Source organism: Pelodiscus sinensis, chromosome 2 (genome assembly GCF_049634645.1).
Source record: "Pelodiscus sinensis isolate JC-2024 chromosome 2, ASM4963464v1, whole genome shotgun sequence".
NCBI classification, from domain to species: domain Eukaryota; kingdom Metazoa; phylum Chordata; order Testudines; family Trionychidae; genus Pelodiscus; species Pelodiscus sinensis.
The window spans coordinates 21,815,225-21,831,016 of record NC_134712.1 but is presented as its reverse complement, the minus strand read 5'-3'; the positions used below and the strand labels follow the sequence as shown (position 1 = coordinate 21,831,016).

The following is a 15,792-nucleotide window of genomic DNA, read 5'->3' as shown; positions in this document are numbered from 1 at the left end:
TGACCCACTTTGGACTCCAAACACACAGCTTAAGAACTACTGATCTAGTGTATTTATCAGTATTCTGTTATGTTTCTATCTGGATTAAGCATCATCAACATACTTTGGAAAATATAAACTTTTTTCAGTATCCCCAGACTGTAAATGTAACTGGCATTTTAGCAAATATATGCTAGTATCATCAGAATACTAAAAGATGTCATTAACAATGTTCCCCTAATTTTTTCTATCCATGAGTGGAATAAATTTTGCTATGTGTATCAAGGCCTATGCAGATGTACACCACTCATAAAATCTCATGCTGCCAGGTGGGATGCTCGGCGCGGCACGGGGTTCGAACCAGCCGGGATTTAAAAATGGCGGCGCCCGGCTTATGCAAATGAAACCCGGGAAATTCAAATCCCGGGCTTCATTTGCAATTGCGGTATGCCTACATTACCCTCCTGTTTTGAAATAGGAGGGTAGTGTAGACATACCCACACTGATTTCTTTTGTTGCAAACATTTTTTTCTCTCCACGGTAAGGTGTGAAGAATGCAGATATAAATGAACTCAAAGAAATTGCCTCTGAACCAGACAGTACTCACGTCTACAATGTTGCTGACTTTAGTTATATGAACACCATTGTTGAAAGTCTTACTAGAACAGTGTGTTCAAGAGTGGAAGAACAGGAAAAGGAAATCAAAGGTAAATAAGAAACAAGATAACTTTACTTTGCTTGATCATGATATTATACCAGCAAATCCAGTTTTAGAATAGGGACACTTTTTAACTGGTTTCTGACATTTTACTCATTCTATGTATATTTTGCCACCAAAATATCAAGAGAAGGTATTTTTCTGGAGCATATTTCATGTGTGTGCCAATATCTTTTATCTTTTGCTTAGTTCTAGGATAGTAATTTGTCTTTTGTTATTATAGTGTTAGGTGACATGAAAAAAAAGTGCATTCATTCTGCTGTAGCTATCACCCGTGAACAGGTGTGAAGGAGTGAAGAGAGGAGAGCTTGGTATTACAGAGGTGAAACAAAGCCTTTTGGCTCAGCTAGCCCTCCCCGCTTTATCTATAGCCAATGCCAGGCTCGGAGGCAGGATAAAAGGAAGGAGCTGGGTTCAGTTAGAGGCTGACCAGAAAGGAGACATGAGCATGGTCCTGCTGTCTGCAGGACAGGAACCAAAGCCTGTCCACTTGGCCAGCCACTAGAGCACGTAAGCCTCCAACCCCACCCACACCGGTTTAAAGGGGGAAACCTGCTAAAACCCAAGCTGAGGGGAGAATCTGGACTCTTGGGGCCACACCCCAAACACAAGACTATATTCATACAGTGGGCTGGAGTTTCTAGGTAGGGCACCAGCAGCAGAGGTCTTCACCCTCTTTTCTGCCGACTAACTCTGGGACCTAATCACTAGGGGTATGTCTACACAGCTGTTTTTCTGAAAAAACTTCACTTACGTCCATACTGCAATCACGTTCTTTCAAAAAAAAAAATGGAAAGAACAGAGGGGATTTTCTGACATTGGTAAACCTCTTTCTACAAGGAAGAAGCCTTTTTCTGAAAGAGCTCTTTCGTAAAAAGGCTTGTGTGGATGGGGAAGAGGAAGTTCTTTCAGAAGAAGAGGAAAGAGGAAAAAGCACAGGTGCCCTGGTGGCTACTCCATCCATAGTAATCACAGATTAAATGCGAGATAGTGTCCATTCAGTGTGGATGCTGTCTTTTGGTTTTTCTATGTGCTTCGGCAGTGTGGACGCGCTCTTTTGGAAGAAGTTTTTTTGGAAGATCTCTTCCGGAAAAGCTTCTTCCAAAGGAAGCCTGCAGTCTAGACATAGCTAGGCTGCCCCACCAAAGACACCGGTCGCAACAGTTAAAAAGAGAGTCTCTTCCAGTGTGCAGGCTTGCGATGAACTATAGCAAGAGAAGGAGTAAAGCTAATTAAGGCTGTGCCCTGGATTCCATTCTAATTCCATGTTTCCTTAGTCTCATAACTTTTCCAAACGTTCACCTTTCAATTTGAAGTTTCCCAGGCTTGGTCTCTATATAAAGTTGAACTTTTAAAATCTCTGAACAAAATCACAGAAACACCACACCCAGCATTTTGGAGTACAAGAAGAAGTGGTGGGGGGAAAAGATACAAGCACAAAAAAATTCTGCTGATCTTCAGACCTTTTGAGCACCTGAAAATGTGAGGGGTAGAATGTTGAAATTTGTCAGAGGAATGGCACTCCTTGGGAAAGTACCTTTAAAATGTTCCAGAATAATGTATTTGAACTGGCCTGTAAAAATTGTGCAAATGCCACATGCATTTCCCTAAGCATATAAAATGCCCCACTGAGGAAGGTTGTGCATATATCTGCAGTGGTGCTCTGAAAAGATGTTGCATTACAGACTTCTCTCTTCTCCCCTGGGACTGCTAAGAATTATATAGATGACAAAGGGATCTGTGAGCAGTGGATTGGAATAGATGGCCATCAAAAGGCTCATGAACCAATGAAATCTGTGTGTGTGTTTGGAGGGGAAAGGGGAGGGCTTGCTGAAGTAGATGGCTGCTCAGTCCTGTCAGATCTATATGAGACCAGAAAGGTCAGGTTAAGGTACTCAACTCCAGCTACGTAAAATACTTGGTTTACCTTAAGCCAAGCTTTGTGTCATCTTCATTGAACAAATGCTCCCGTCAGCTTCCCTTACTCCTTGCAACTGTGAGGCACTAGAGCTACCCTCCACGTTTGATTTAGCAGGTCTTAATTAGACCCACTAAACTGAATGCCAAAAGATTGATCTCTGACGCTGTAAGTGGAGACATGGCCTCAGACGCTACCCCACCTGCAGAGTTGCCAAGGAACACAGGGGGAGACGCTACCTTGCTGAGATCTGTAGCAGGTTCACAGCTCTGGGGATTCCTGGGTGGTTCTGGAACTTGCGAAGAGTGTTTGGAAGCACCTGGGGAGGGAGTGAATGCATGGAGAGCCAAGAAATTTGGGAGAACCATTACAGTTGTTACAGTGTTTATGCTGAAACCTTTGTGTGTGTTGCATGTAAAGTTTTCCACATAAACCAATGGAAGCCTGGTCCCACTGTGAACTGTATGTATATGATTTATTTATTTATTACTAGAAGATTTACCTAGCATTGCTCGGATCCTTAACTCAATTAATTTTTCTTTTTTGAAAAAAAAAAGAAAAAGAAATATACACACTTCGTTGCTCTGCAGGCATGAGGGATTCAGTATGCAGGCTACCCTGAGGAATGATCACTACCCGAGCCCTCTCTCACCACAGGTTCATCTGCCCCCTGCACTCTCCAGCCAGAGTGAGGAATGGAGCAAACTGTGCACTTTCCTCTTGCTCCAGGATGAAAGGGAACTGCCAGCAATGTTCCCATAAGAATAGGGGGAGCTTAAAGGGTGCTTGGGGGTGGGAGACTTGGGTCTGGGGCAGTCCCAGACCACAGGGGTGCCCCCAACAAAGCTCTTTCACCTGCCTGGAAATCCGGTCTCTCTTCTGTATGGTTTTCTGAGAAGCAATCTCATTTTCCTGGCACAACCCTGACCTTGCTTTAGGCTATGATAAAAGGAAGCTGTATACCAAATTTGGTGGTCTTAGCTCTTGCCATTTAGGAGGAGTTCTTGAACAGACAGAGAGACGGACAAATTATCTCAAATATATAAGGGTACGTCTACACTACAACGTTAATTCGAACTAACTTAGTTCGAATTAGTTAATTTGAACTAAGCTAATTCGAACTAACGCGTCTAGAACTAAAAACTAGTTCGAATTAGCGTTTTGCTAATTCGAACTAGCAAGTCCACATTAAGTGGACCCTGAACAGGGCTTAAGGATGGCCGGAAGCAGTGCCGGCAGGGCATCAGAGGAGGACTTAGAGCGTGGAGATGCTGTCTCAGGCTAGCCGAGGGCTGCGCTTAAAGGGTCCCAACCCCCACCCCGGACAGACAGTTCTAAGGGGTGCCCCGCTTGCAAAGCAGTCCTGGCTTGGATTGCCCGGAGTACCCACACTGGGCACATCACAGCACTCGGCCATCAGCCCGGCTGCACTTGCCGCAGGCTGCCATCTGGGGAGAGGGGGCAATTGGGGGGCTGCAGGAGAGCTTCCACCCCCAGAAGCCCGCAGAGCCAGCCCAGTCCTCCCCATCGGGGGCTCGTACCCCATTCCTCCCTCACTTCCTTCCACTTACCCTTCCCTAGCCCCCCTTCTTATTGATGTACAAAATAAAGATAACGTTTCTTCCAACATTGACTCTGTCTTTATTGAACAAAATTGGAGGAGACTGGGAAAAGGAGGTGGGAGAGGGGAAGAGAAAGGCTGGGAGAGGGGAGGGCAACTAACATGATCAGGTGTTGGGAACAGGTCCCAGATGAAGAGAGGCTACAGAGACTGGGACTGTTCAGCTTAGAAAAGAGGAGATGGAGCGGGGACAGGATAGAGGTCTCTAAAAGCAGGGGTTGGGTGGAGAGGGTGCATTCAGAAAAGTTCTTCATGAGTTCCCATAAAGAAGGACTAGAGGACACCAAAGGAAAGGAATGGGTAGCAGGCTTGAAACTAGTAAGAGAAAGTTGTTGTTCTTGACAAAGCAAATAGTTAACCTGTGGAACTCCTTGCTGCAGGAGGCTGTGAAGGCTACAACGAGAACAGAGTTTAAAGGGAAGTGAGATCAAGTCATGGAGGTTGGGTCCATGGAGTAGTCTTAGCCAGGGAGTAGGAGTGGTGTCCCTGCCCAAAGTTTGTGGAAGGCTGGAGAGGGATGGCATGAGACCAATGGCTTGGTCACTGTCTTTGGTCCATCCCCTCCAGGGTCCCTAGGGTTGGCCGCTGTGGTCAGACAGGCTACTGGGCTAGATGGACCTTTGGTCTGACCCAGGACGGCCATTGTAAGCTCAGGGTCGGGGGTCTCAGTGGACCCCCTTGATTTTCATGCACACCTGCTCCTGGGTGGCTAGGCTGGCAGCTCTCCTGCCCTAGACGGCCACTTTCCTGTGCCTAGTGTGGAGATCGTGGACGAGGTCCACGATGTCCGCACTAGCCCAGGAAGGTGCCCGCCTCTTGCGGTCCAGGGCAAGCTCCTGGGAGCCACCAGCCTGGTCCCGGGAAGAGGGGGTGGGCTGGGGGACATCGGGTGGGTGGCTCTGTGCCGTGCCAGGTGCAGGGTCTGCTGGCTGGGTGCTGGCAGGCTTGCACCTGGCACGGGCACCGTAGCCAGCCCGTGCCCCTTTAAGGGGTCCGGGGCCGGGAGGGGGGCATAGAGTTTCCCTGGTGTTGGCCAGAGTGGCCACCAGGGAAAGCTGGGGAGGGCTAGCCTCCCACTAGTTCGAATTAAGGGGCTACACACCCTTAATTCGAACTAGTAAGTTCGAACTAGGCTTAATCCTCGTAAAATGAGGTTTTCCTAGTTTGAACTAAGCGCTCCGCTAGTTCGATTCAAATTCGAACTAGCGGAGCGCTAGTGTAGCGGCTATGAATGTTAGTTCGAACTAACGTCCGTTAGTTCGAACTAACATTGTAGTGTAGACATACCCTAATAGATTTAGCTAGTTATATTAAAAACTGCCTAAATAAACATCTCCAGTGAATTCAGTTTCTAATGATAAAAGATCTTGTAGAACTCAGCAATTAGAGCAAAAACAAAATTATTTTACAGGGATAATTTTTTTTTATATTATCTCATACATAGGAACATTTGTTACCACTCTTGGAGCTCCTACAGATTTGGTCACATCAGAGGTAACAGCCAGAGGATTCCGTGTTAGCTGGACCCATGCACCTGGAAAGGTGGAAAAATACAGAGTTGTGTACTATCCCACTAGAGGAGGACAACCAGAGGAGGTAATGAGCTGAAGGGGAGGGGAGAGGAGGGGAGGGGAAAGAAAGTCCTATCAGCCTCATGGCTGTGCAAACTTCTAGTAAACATACATAGAAAGAATTTACCAGATAGGAATGCTGGTACTTGATAGACCCGATGCTGCTTCCATTTATGGGGTAGCACGTGAGAGCAAATCTCTGCATCCAACAGACTCAGACTTATGTACTTGCATAGGCCCACCAACAGGACTGGGGAGAAGGGGAGGGCAAAGAAGGCCTGGGGCCCAGAAATTTAAAAGGGCCTGGGACTCCTGATTGCTGCTACAGTGGAAATGGCAGCAACCAGAGTTCTGGTCCCTGTAAATTATCGCTGGAGCCCTGGGTGAGTGGTGCTGAAGGGCTAGCTGGTGGGGCGAGGCTAGTCCACAGCCCTAACCCTTCTGCATGAGGCCTTGCCCGTTCTGGGGGAGCCAGAACTGGCCCTGACCCACCTTGTGCAGGGCCTGGCAAAGTCTGTCAGCTCTTTTGGACTTGCATGTTTGTGCTAAAAGTAGCCGTGTAGACAGAACTGTAAATTGTGGCTTTGACTAGAATATGTGCTCTGAGAGCCGTTTCACAACCTGAGTTCCATTCCAAGCTGCAACATGTACACAACTATTTGTAGCTTGGTGACATGAATCCACAACCCGAGTCCATTGGCTCAGGCTTGGAAGCTGGCTACCACAGGTTGTATATACCTAAGCCTGTGATTAAGATGTTCACGAAAAGGACCTAAAATCCAATATGTAAACTGTGTTTTTATTTATACATCTTGCTTTTCTTATTTGACCAACTCTGAATGGTGCTATTTCAAAGGACACAGAGCCACAAAGGGCCAGAAGGGTTAGAGTTTGAGCTTTGGAAACATAACTCATTAAAAGAAAAACACAGATGTAGAGCTGGGAATCTGCCTTAAACTTACTAATATGGGGTCAGATGGATATTTATTATTTGTGTAGCACCAGCAGTTTACTCAGTGTTTTGGAGGTAGGAATGCAAACAAGGACACCGCATGAAGATGTTTACAGCTTAATCAGACAACTTTCAGAACAGGATGGGAAGGGAATGGAGAGTAGAGGCAGGACAATAAAATCAGTATAATTAAAGGGTGAGGTTAAATGCATGGGTTTTTTTTGGGAAGGTATTTTGTTTTATTTGGGGGATTTTGCTCTTGTGGTGTCTGTGGATACATAGGGGTATGCATTCAGTAGTACTATAATTAAATTTTGAATTACATAATAAATATATCAGAATGGGACCATTACACCATATTCTTAATTTCGATTATGTTAATTGTATTTTTAACATTTCCTTTGATTCAAAGTGCTGCTTTGCCTTAAGACTCCCTACTGTACATATATGAGGCATTCTGTTGTCTAGCTACTGTACTTTATACTAAGATACAAATCTCATTTTTGTTGTGTTAAACATAGATATAGTAACATTTATGTATCATTCCAAGGATTGTCTTAGAAATATGCTAGCTAGGATAACAGATAAGATAAGTTGGATTAAATAGTAAAAAGACTGATTTATTTGATAACTTATTTCATTTTCTTTTCCCCAAACAGGTAGTGGTGGATGGAAGTGTATCAACAGCCGTTCTGAAAAACCTGATGTCTCTAACTGAATATCAGATAGCTGTGTTTGCTGTGTATGTAAGTGCTGCAAGCGAGGGCCTCCGTGGCACTGAAACTACACGTAAGTATCCTAACTCATTTTGTTATGGCCATGACTCAGTAATAGTGAGTGAGCACGTCTCAGTGTAAGCAAGGCTGCAGATTCCACTCATTTTTCTCTTCAGCAATTTTTACTAGTATTGTCTGACATTCATTAAGTAGATTTGAGCTTGAACTAAGGGTCCAAATGCTCCCAAATGCTGGGGAAGTTTGTATTCAGAGCTCGACTGAACTTTCAGCCAGTTACATTCTCTCTGTAATGGCCAAACCAAGACTCTAAATCACAACATTCCTGGCCTTTGGAACAGTTTAGGAGCTGCAGCTGATTCTCAACTTTATGGTTTAGGCATACAGCCTTATTTCCATTGTTTGGCCTTATGTTCTTAAGAGAGGTTGGATAGTTCAGTGCATAGTAGGGATATAAGTCACTAGGGGTGTGTCTAGACTACAGGGCTTTGTCGAAAAATGTGGACTTTTGTCAACAAAACTATACCTGCGTCTACACTGCTGCTGAGTTCTGTCAACATAATGTCGACAGAACTCAGCAGTTTTGTCGATGGCTATAAACCTCATTCTACGAGGAATAACGCTTTTTGTCGACAGAGTTCTTTTGACAGAAAGCATTATTGTATCTACACTGTCCTTTGCGTCTACACTGTCATGTCGACAAAGTGGCTTGCTTTGTCGACAGAACTGGATGTAGTCTAGATGCTCTTTGTCGACAGAAGCTTTGTCGACAGATACTGTCGACAAAACTTCTGTCGACAAAAGCCTGTAGTCTAGATGTACCCTAGTCGAGTCACTACTTGGCTATTCACTCCCACCCCCCTCTTGCTGCCTCTGATACAGAGGCAGCAAGTGAGGGGATCAGGAGCTGGTGCTGGGGGGAGCCAGCTTAAAAGCTGGTTCCGCCTACCACCATCTCTGCAGGGAGGCAGAGGTGCAGTGGGAGACCCAGTGCAAACCGGGACTCAACTGTCCCAGCTCGCGCCTGGTCCCAGACCGCTGCAGCTCTGTCTTTTAAATGTAGTCAGGGCCTGGTGGCTCTTACTAAATTTAAAAAGCAGAGCCACAGCGAACTCTCTTACTGACTAAATGAGTAGTGAATGGAATTTCCATTCACTACTCAATTAGCTTACTAACTGCTATTTAACATTCTTAGTGCAGAGGACTGTTTGAGACTGGAAAGACCAGTGTTTAATTTCCTGCTCTGTCACAGACTTCCAAAGGTACCTTGGGAAGTGACATAGACTTTCTGTGCTTCAGTTTCCCATCTGTGATAATTGTACTTCCTTACCACAGGGATGTTGTAAGGATAAATACATGTAACACTGTCAGATATTCAATGGGGGCCATATAAGTAACTTGGAGGGTTAGGTCCTGCTCTAAGTCATATAACATAATTTTTATTTAATTCAAATATTTTCACCCCAAATGCTGTCATTTTCTCCCAGCGATATGACAGACCTTACACAGGGAAGGGAAAAATCACTTTTCCAGTTGAAACTACAGGGTGGAATTTAGTTAGGTGGAATGCAATTATCTAGTTTGGATTCAGCCAGAAAAATCGAAGCTAACACTCACAAATTTACAAAAAATTTGATGGGGGTTGTGTTACATATTTTCAAAACTTTGGCCTGTTGTTTCATCCAAAAAAAGTGAATCTCTAGCAGCACTGTGTTCCATAACACCATATTAGGTATAGGTTAATTTCTGATTCATTGGAAAGAGTGTCACATACTGAGCCAATAACATCATTTCCTGTTGCACCTGGTATTCCTTTGAAGTCACCTCTTCAAGTTCTGACTAAGCCCAGCCCTGCTTATTTTTCTGAGATCCGATCAGATCACAGCCCAAGGTGGTATGGCTGCAAGCATTATATAAGTGAGTCTTTTAGTGTCATAACTAAAAGTCTGAAATGTATAAGTATTAATCACTCCAGGTAACAAAATAATTGCAATTTGAAAATGTTTTTCACCATGCCAGTTAAAATCTGTAAAAAATTATACTTTACATTTTTTTCCTTCTTGTGTGACTCTGATAGATTAAAATTAACCACAAATGCGAAAACTAGCATTAAACATGACCTGACAGTAATGTGATGTTTAGGTAAATATATTCCGTGCTATCAATGTCTAAAATACAGAAAAGTAAGAGAGGAGCCTTTTAGTCACTTTGAAAAATGCAAAACAACTATTAAATGTATATTTGTTTGAAATTCTTGCAAATATGTGTTCTTTCCTTATGCCTATATTTATTATAGGTACGTTAAAATTTCCTCTTAATTTAATTTTTTTCAGTTAGCAGCATTATTAGGTGTCTACTCCTGCTGCAAATTAACTAATATGCACTTAAAGTTTTAACATTTGTAATTATAACAGAAGCACTTGCTCTTTCTCCCTATCTTTTTGTCCCTCTTCTGTCTCTCTCATTATTTATTACTTGTTTTATCAGAGCACTTAGGGACCTGAGTCATGGATCAGGACCCCCTTGTGCTAAACTTGTTACAAACCCAGAACAAAAAGATTGTCTTTACAACTAAGTATAAACCAAGACATAAGAGATAGAAATGGACAGATGAGGGACTATATGGAAACAATGAGACAGTATTTGTCAGCACGATGGACAAGAGTTCCAGCACACCAGCATCCTATCTGTTATCCAACTTTTTGTAGGCATAATGGGAAACGAGAGCTTTAAGGGGGTAGGGAGTTTGAAGGATAATGAGGTAGCTTTGCGGATGTTTATGGGAAACTTTTTCCAAGCCTGAGGCACAGCATGGGAGAAAGGATGAAAGTGCTTGTTTGAAAATGTAATGAGTGGCCAATGAAGACTGGCATCATGGGCCAATTGGAGGCCAGAGTCGATGGCTCCATATTGATTGAGAGATGGTAGGGAGGGTGAGGATGGGGCATGAAAGGCCTTGAAAGTGAAGACAAGTAGCTTATGTTTGGTGCAATAGAGAAGGTGGGGCCAGTGGAGGGAACCAAGGAAGGGGGTGACATTATCAAAATGACAGGCTAGGAAAATGATCTTACCAGCAACATTCGGAATGGATATGAGCTGGGCAAGACTGTATTTGTCAAGGCCAGAGAAAAGGATGTTGCAGTAGATGAGCAAGATGTCAGATGATGGGAGCCTGAATGAGATTAAGGGTTCGTCTACACTAGCTAGTTAGTTCGAGCTAGGTAGGGTAATTAGGGCAAGCGGAGTTGCAAATGTAGCCCGGGATTTAAATATTCCACGAGGAGTAACGGTAGTTCGAATTAGGATCTTTAATTCGAACTAACTACTCCATGCCGCATGTAGCCGCAGGCACGGAGTTCGGACTAAGGGAGATTTTAAAATGGCGGTGCCCGGGAACATGCAAATGAAGCCCGGGATATTTAAATCCCGGGCTTTATTTGCAACTCCGCTTGTCCTAATTACCCTACCTAGCTCGAACTAACGAGCTAGTGTAGAGGTACCGTAAGGCAAGATGGGCAATAACCAGCCTTCAAGCTGGACATTGTTCACCAGAGTTAGCCATAATTGCTCCTCCAGGTGCTTTGTTTACCTGAGCATCCACAAGTATAGCTGCTTGCAGCTCCTGGTGGCCACAGTTCACCCTTCCTGGCCAATGGGAGCTGAATTGTTATGCCCAGTAGCAACTCACTGTACTAATAACACTACTGCGGGCCCTAGTGCTGACATGAAGAGCAGCAGAGAGGCACTGGGATATATTCCTGCCAAAGGAACAAATGCGGACAATCGGATAAATACAAAATAGAGGGCTATTCTGAAGAATTAAATAAGAACTTTCACTTTAAAAAGAGACCCAGATTAGCGCTGTGCTCCAGTGGTACCGCCATAATTTTATGTGTCAACATATTCATCCCATTTAGAGACTTAGTTCAGCCTACTTAGTCACACACTCTGGGCACGTCTATGTTACAGGGAAAATCGACACTGCCGTAGTCAATCGTCTCAGGTTTGATTTAGCAGGTCTAGTAAAACCACACTATCTCAAACTCAGAGGGCACCCCTGTAGGTGCTGATACTCCTGCTCCTTTCAAGGAGTAAGGGAAGGTGACGAGAACGTTTACTCCTGTTGACCACCTGCTGTAGGAACAGGGATTTAAGATACGTTGATTCCAGCTATGCAGTTAACGTAGTTGGAGTTGCATATCTTAGGTCAACCTTCCCCTTCAGTGTAGACCAGGCCTCTGATGTGCTGTACCACTTACTGTGGGATCACTGTCGCCTTCTTTACATTTACGTATCCCCATAGATACATGCTGCTGGACTAATTAAGGCTACCCAGGACTCCAAGCACAACCCTATGTGGTTAGAACATAGCCCAGCCATCTTGTGCTTGACCTTGTCCCTTCACCATGAATATACCTCCCATGCTGTATCTGGGGGAGATTATTGCTAGACAAAAGCTACCCTAAAAATTCAATGCCCATGTAACTGCTTATGTAGTTTATCCTTAATGGTGACACTACCCACTCTGTACTGCCAACCCTCATGCCCATGCAGATCTAGAAGAGAAGTGGGATGGGACCTGTGCTTGGAGTGGTGTGGTCCAACTACATCTATTATACTCTTGAGGATTCTCCCAAGGGGAAGCTAGAAATCCTTCTCTTGTAGCACTGAAAATCTGACCGAGGCATGGCACTAGAAATGTCCTGTAAGAACAATTCACCCCCGTCTGGGGGCTAGGATGGATGGCATAGCTCTTTTCTCATCTAATTCTGAGATCTTTCTATTGTCTTTTGTAATTATGTGAAACTGTTTCAAGTGTTTACCTCACTATATTCCTTTGTGTCCAAACTGTGTTTCAAGTGTTTACCTCACTACATTCCTTTGTGTCCCTATAGTCAAAAAATTGATGTAATGATAGTGAGAGTTTTTTAGAGGCAACTAAAACAAATGTACCTCTTTTGGTTGCAGTTGCTTTGCCTATGGCATCAAATCTGCAATTGTATGATGTATCACAGAGCAGCATGAGAGCAAAATGGAGTGCAGTAATGGGTGCCACTGGTTACATGATCCTATATGCTCCCCTCACGGAGGGACTGGCAGCAGATGAAAAGGAGGTGATGTCTTTAGTTTTCCTTTAGATCCTAGTTATTCAGAACCAGAAAATTTAAGAAACAAAATGTCAGATGGACTTTAGCTTTAAACCTTGTCTGTTTCCTTGCTTTTCAAGTACCATACATGTTACTGACTTTCTGTGCAAACTAAATGCCAAGTAGTTATTTTTAATCATCGGTATTTTCAAATTTAACTTCATTACTGCATAAGACATGCCACAAGTTATAGCTCAGTGAAAGAGAGTCTTTTGGAATAATTCATGAGGCAATACTGTATCATGGCATGAAGGCAAAACCACAAAGGCTACGTCTAGATTGGCATGATTTTCCGCAAATGCTTTTAATGGAAAAGTTTTCTGTTAAAAGCATTTGCGGAAAAGAGCGTCTAGATTGGCATGGATGCTTTTCCGCAAAAGCACTTTTTGCGGAAAAGCGTCCATGCCAATCTAGACGCGCTTTTGCTCAAAAAAGCCCCGATTGCCATTTTTGCGATTGGGACTTTTTTGCGCAAAACAAATCTGAGCAACTGCTTTTGCGGAAAAACTTGCCAGTCTAGACACAGCCAAACAGAAAAAAAGAAACCAAAACACAAGTGACTTGATCTTTCTGAAAAGTCGATTTAGAAGAATGTGAAGTTTTAGTCTTTTTATTTACAGTTGGACTTTTGAAAATAAATCATCTTCAATTAGTAAATATGACATTTCTATGCTTTGTTTTAATTCTAACTTTTATTTTTAATTAATGTCAAAGGGTTTTTATTTGTTTTTGTGTTTTAAAGTTAGTTTTAGAAGAGCTAAAATGATTAATTTTAAATGTGAATAACTTTGAATAGAACAAGAACAACAGACTTAGGTACAGCTCTCGAGTAGTAAAATTATAGGCAGAATATTATGTTGTCATTAGAAATACTAGTGTTTTTTGGAAACCACTAATATAGAGCCAGTGCAATCTTAGGGCTAAAATTAAAAATGTATTTATGCTCCATTGACTGTATGTGAAATTAAGAGCATTTTAAATAAGGACTCTAGCCAAGCAAGAGCACTGACAGCATGCAAGTGCATGCAACATTCTGGAAAGGGTGTAGTCAGCCTCTGAGAATTCTCATAGACTTCTGATCTTTGCAAAATGAATAGCTATGATCATGTAGCCCTCTTGAAAATGGGGCCTCATTGAAAATTGTCTGACATCAGCAGAACTGAGTTTTGCCCTGTCGAAAGATCTTTCAATAAATAAATCAGCTCCTGTTAATGTGGCACCTACTGAGGGAGCTTAAGGGGAAAATGGTACACACCTGAAAAAGCAAAAAGGAAAACCAAGCCTCAGCCTGTAGACAGACTTCTGATTAATACATCAGAATCCTTTCCACTTTCTGCAATATTCTCACTTCAGCAGTCATTTTGAAGCCATTCATTTCCACTGCATTGAAATACAGATCCAACAATCTCTTAGGCATAGATGAATATTGAAGAGAGGTTGAGGATTGTTTGTTCTGCTACAGCAGAGGATGATTATGTTGTTGCTTATTTGGCTTTTATCCCCTCCACCTTCATGTGAAACATTTCCTGTGCGGTGTTTGTCTTTTAGACAACTGTAGGTATTTCATTGCTCTAGGCAATAACAAACCTGTTCACACTGGGCCAAGTGCTGTACTCAGGTCTAGCAGAACAACTTTTTTTGAGTCAACACAGGGCAAGATTTGACCTCACTCTTTTCCAGTTTAACTACAGTGCTCTGAAGTTCCTGTTGAACAAGGTACTTGAGCACGTGCTTAACTTTTAAGCATATGAAAAGTCCCACTGACTCTCAGAGGTTTAATTGTATGCCAAAGTTAAGTGCTCTGCTGAATTGGAGCCTAAATGAGCACATTATAGCCTGTTGTTTTTATTCAGTTTTATGGCATTTACCAGCTTAATAAAAATATGCTCTGTCCTATTGAAAATACTTGTCTCCTATGCAAAAATGCGACTGGCTTATTTTTTCCCCCTCATGAGCTAGTTTAGGAATAATGTGTCTGTTATTCATATTACTTTTAGATGAAAATTGGAGAGGCCTTGACAGATATTCAGCTGGATGGATTATTGCCTAACACAGAATATACAGTCACAGTTTATGCGATGTTTGGAGAAGAAGCTAGTGATCCTCTGACAGGACAAGAAACAACATGTAGGTCAGACACATCTGTATTCACTATACAACATTAATAAAACTTCTGCTAGTCTTTGTGTGTCTGAAAATAGATCTCAGATTTTACTATCTGTACAGAGGACTAACTGAGAGGAGATGATATTGTGCATTCTGGTTTGGGCAAATTATAGAGATTCCTGATGCTGACTGCTATTTATTAATACAGAGTAGTATATATTACAGGGCCAGGTATTTAATTTTTCATGAAACAGCCTATGTTCCATTGACCAGATTCTAACACTTTTGGGTAGTGTCCTGTGCTGCCCCCCTGATTTTAGTGGAGCTAATTGCACAGGAAGATACTACTCAGCATGAGGGCTTGTCTCCACTTCTCTGGGGATTGATGCTGCAGCAATCGATCCACTGGCCATCAATTTATGGTGTCTGCCTAGACATGATAAATTGACTTGTGAATGCTCTCCTGTTGATGCTGGTACTCCACCAGGACAAGAATGGTGGCTGGCATTAATGGGAGAACATCCCCCGCCAATCTTAGCGCACAGAAGGTGCCACAGTAAGAACATGAACTTCAGCTACGCTTTTTGCATAGTTGAAGTGATGTAGATTAGATCAACAGCAGGGGTTAGTGTAGACAAGGCCTAGGTGAAGTGGCAGAATCTTGCCATATGTTAGTATTATTACCTAGGGTTATGTTGTGGTTTTATGCTGCTGCCCTGCCATTTCCCTCCCTTTTCTCTCTCCCTTTTTAGCATCTTGTTTCCCAGAGAGCCCAGGAATGAATAGCGTCAGCTCTTCCTAGCTCACAGAAACTGCTTTTGTGAGCAGTACTCATGGCTACACAAGGGGGAAGAGAGATGTCTTGTTTTCCCTTTGGTCCCCATGTAAGGGTTGTTCTCAGTCTGACACTTGAACCAGATTCTGACTGTTCACCTTTAAAATAAAAATGGCTAACCAGATTAGGCTTTGATTGCTGTGAAGACACTATTAGTATCCACTAATTACTTGTCTTCTTCAGTTCATGTATTTAGTGATTTTTTATGTAT

At 43.0% G+C, this 15,792-nt stretch overlaps 1 protein-coding gene across 5 annotated transcripts in view; it reads left to right on the top strand.

Annotated features, from left to right (window-relative positions):
- The window catches only part of COL14A1 (collagen type XIV alpha 1 chain), a 183,665-nt gene that overhangs the window by 54,217 nt on the left and 113,656 nt on the right, over positions 1 to 15,792 (top strand). For all 5 annotated transcript variants that reach the window (XM_014580808.3, XM_006137507.4, XM_014580806.3 and 2 more), the window contains 5 exons: positions 525 to 686; positions 5,681 to 5,832; positions 7,419 to 7,548; positions 12,462 to 12,607; positions 14,638 to 14,767. In XM_014580808.3, coding sequence (XP_014436294.2) covers positions 525 to 686; positions 5,681 to 5,832; positions 7,419 to 7,548; positions 12,462 to 12,607; positions 14,638 to 14,767 — 720 coding nt within the window. The remainder of the gene's footprint in view (positions 1 to 524; positions 687 to 5,680; positions 5,833 to 7,418; positions 7,549 to 12,461; positions 12,608 to 14,637; positions 14,768 to 15,792) is intronic.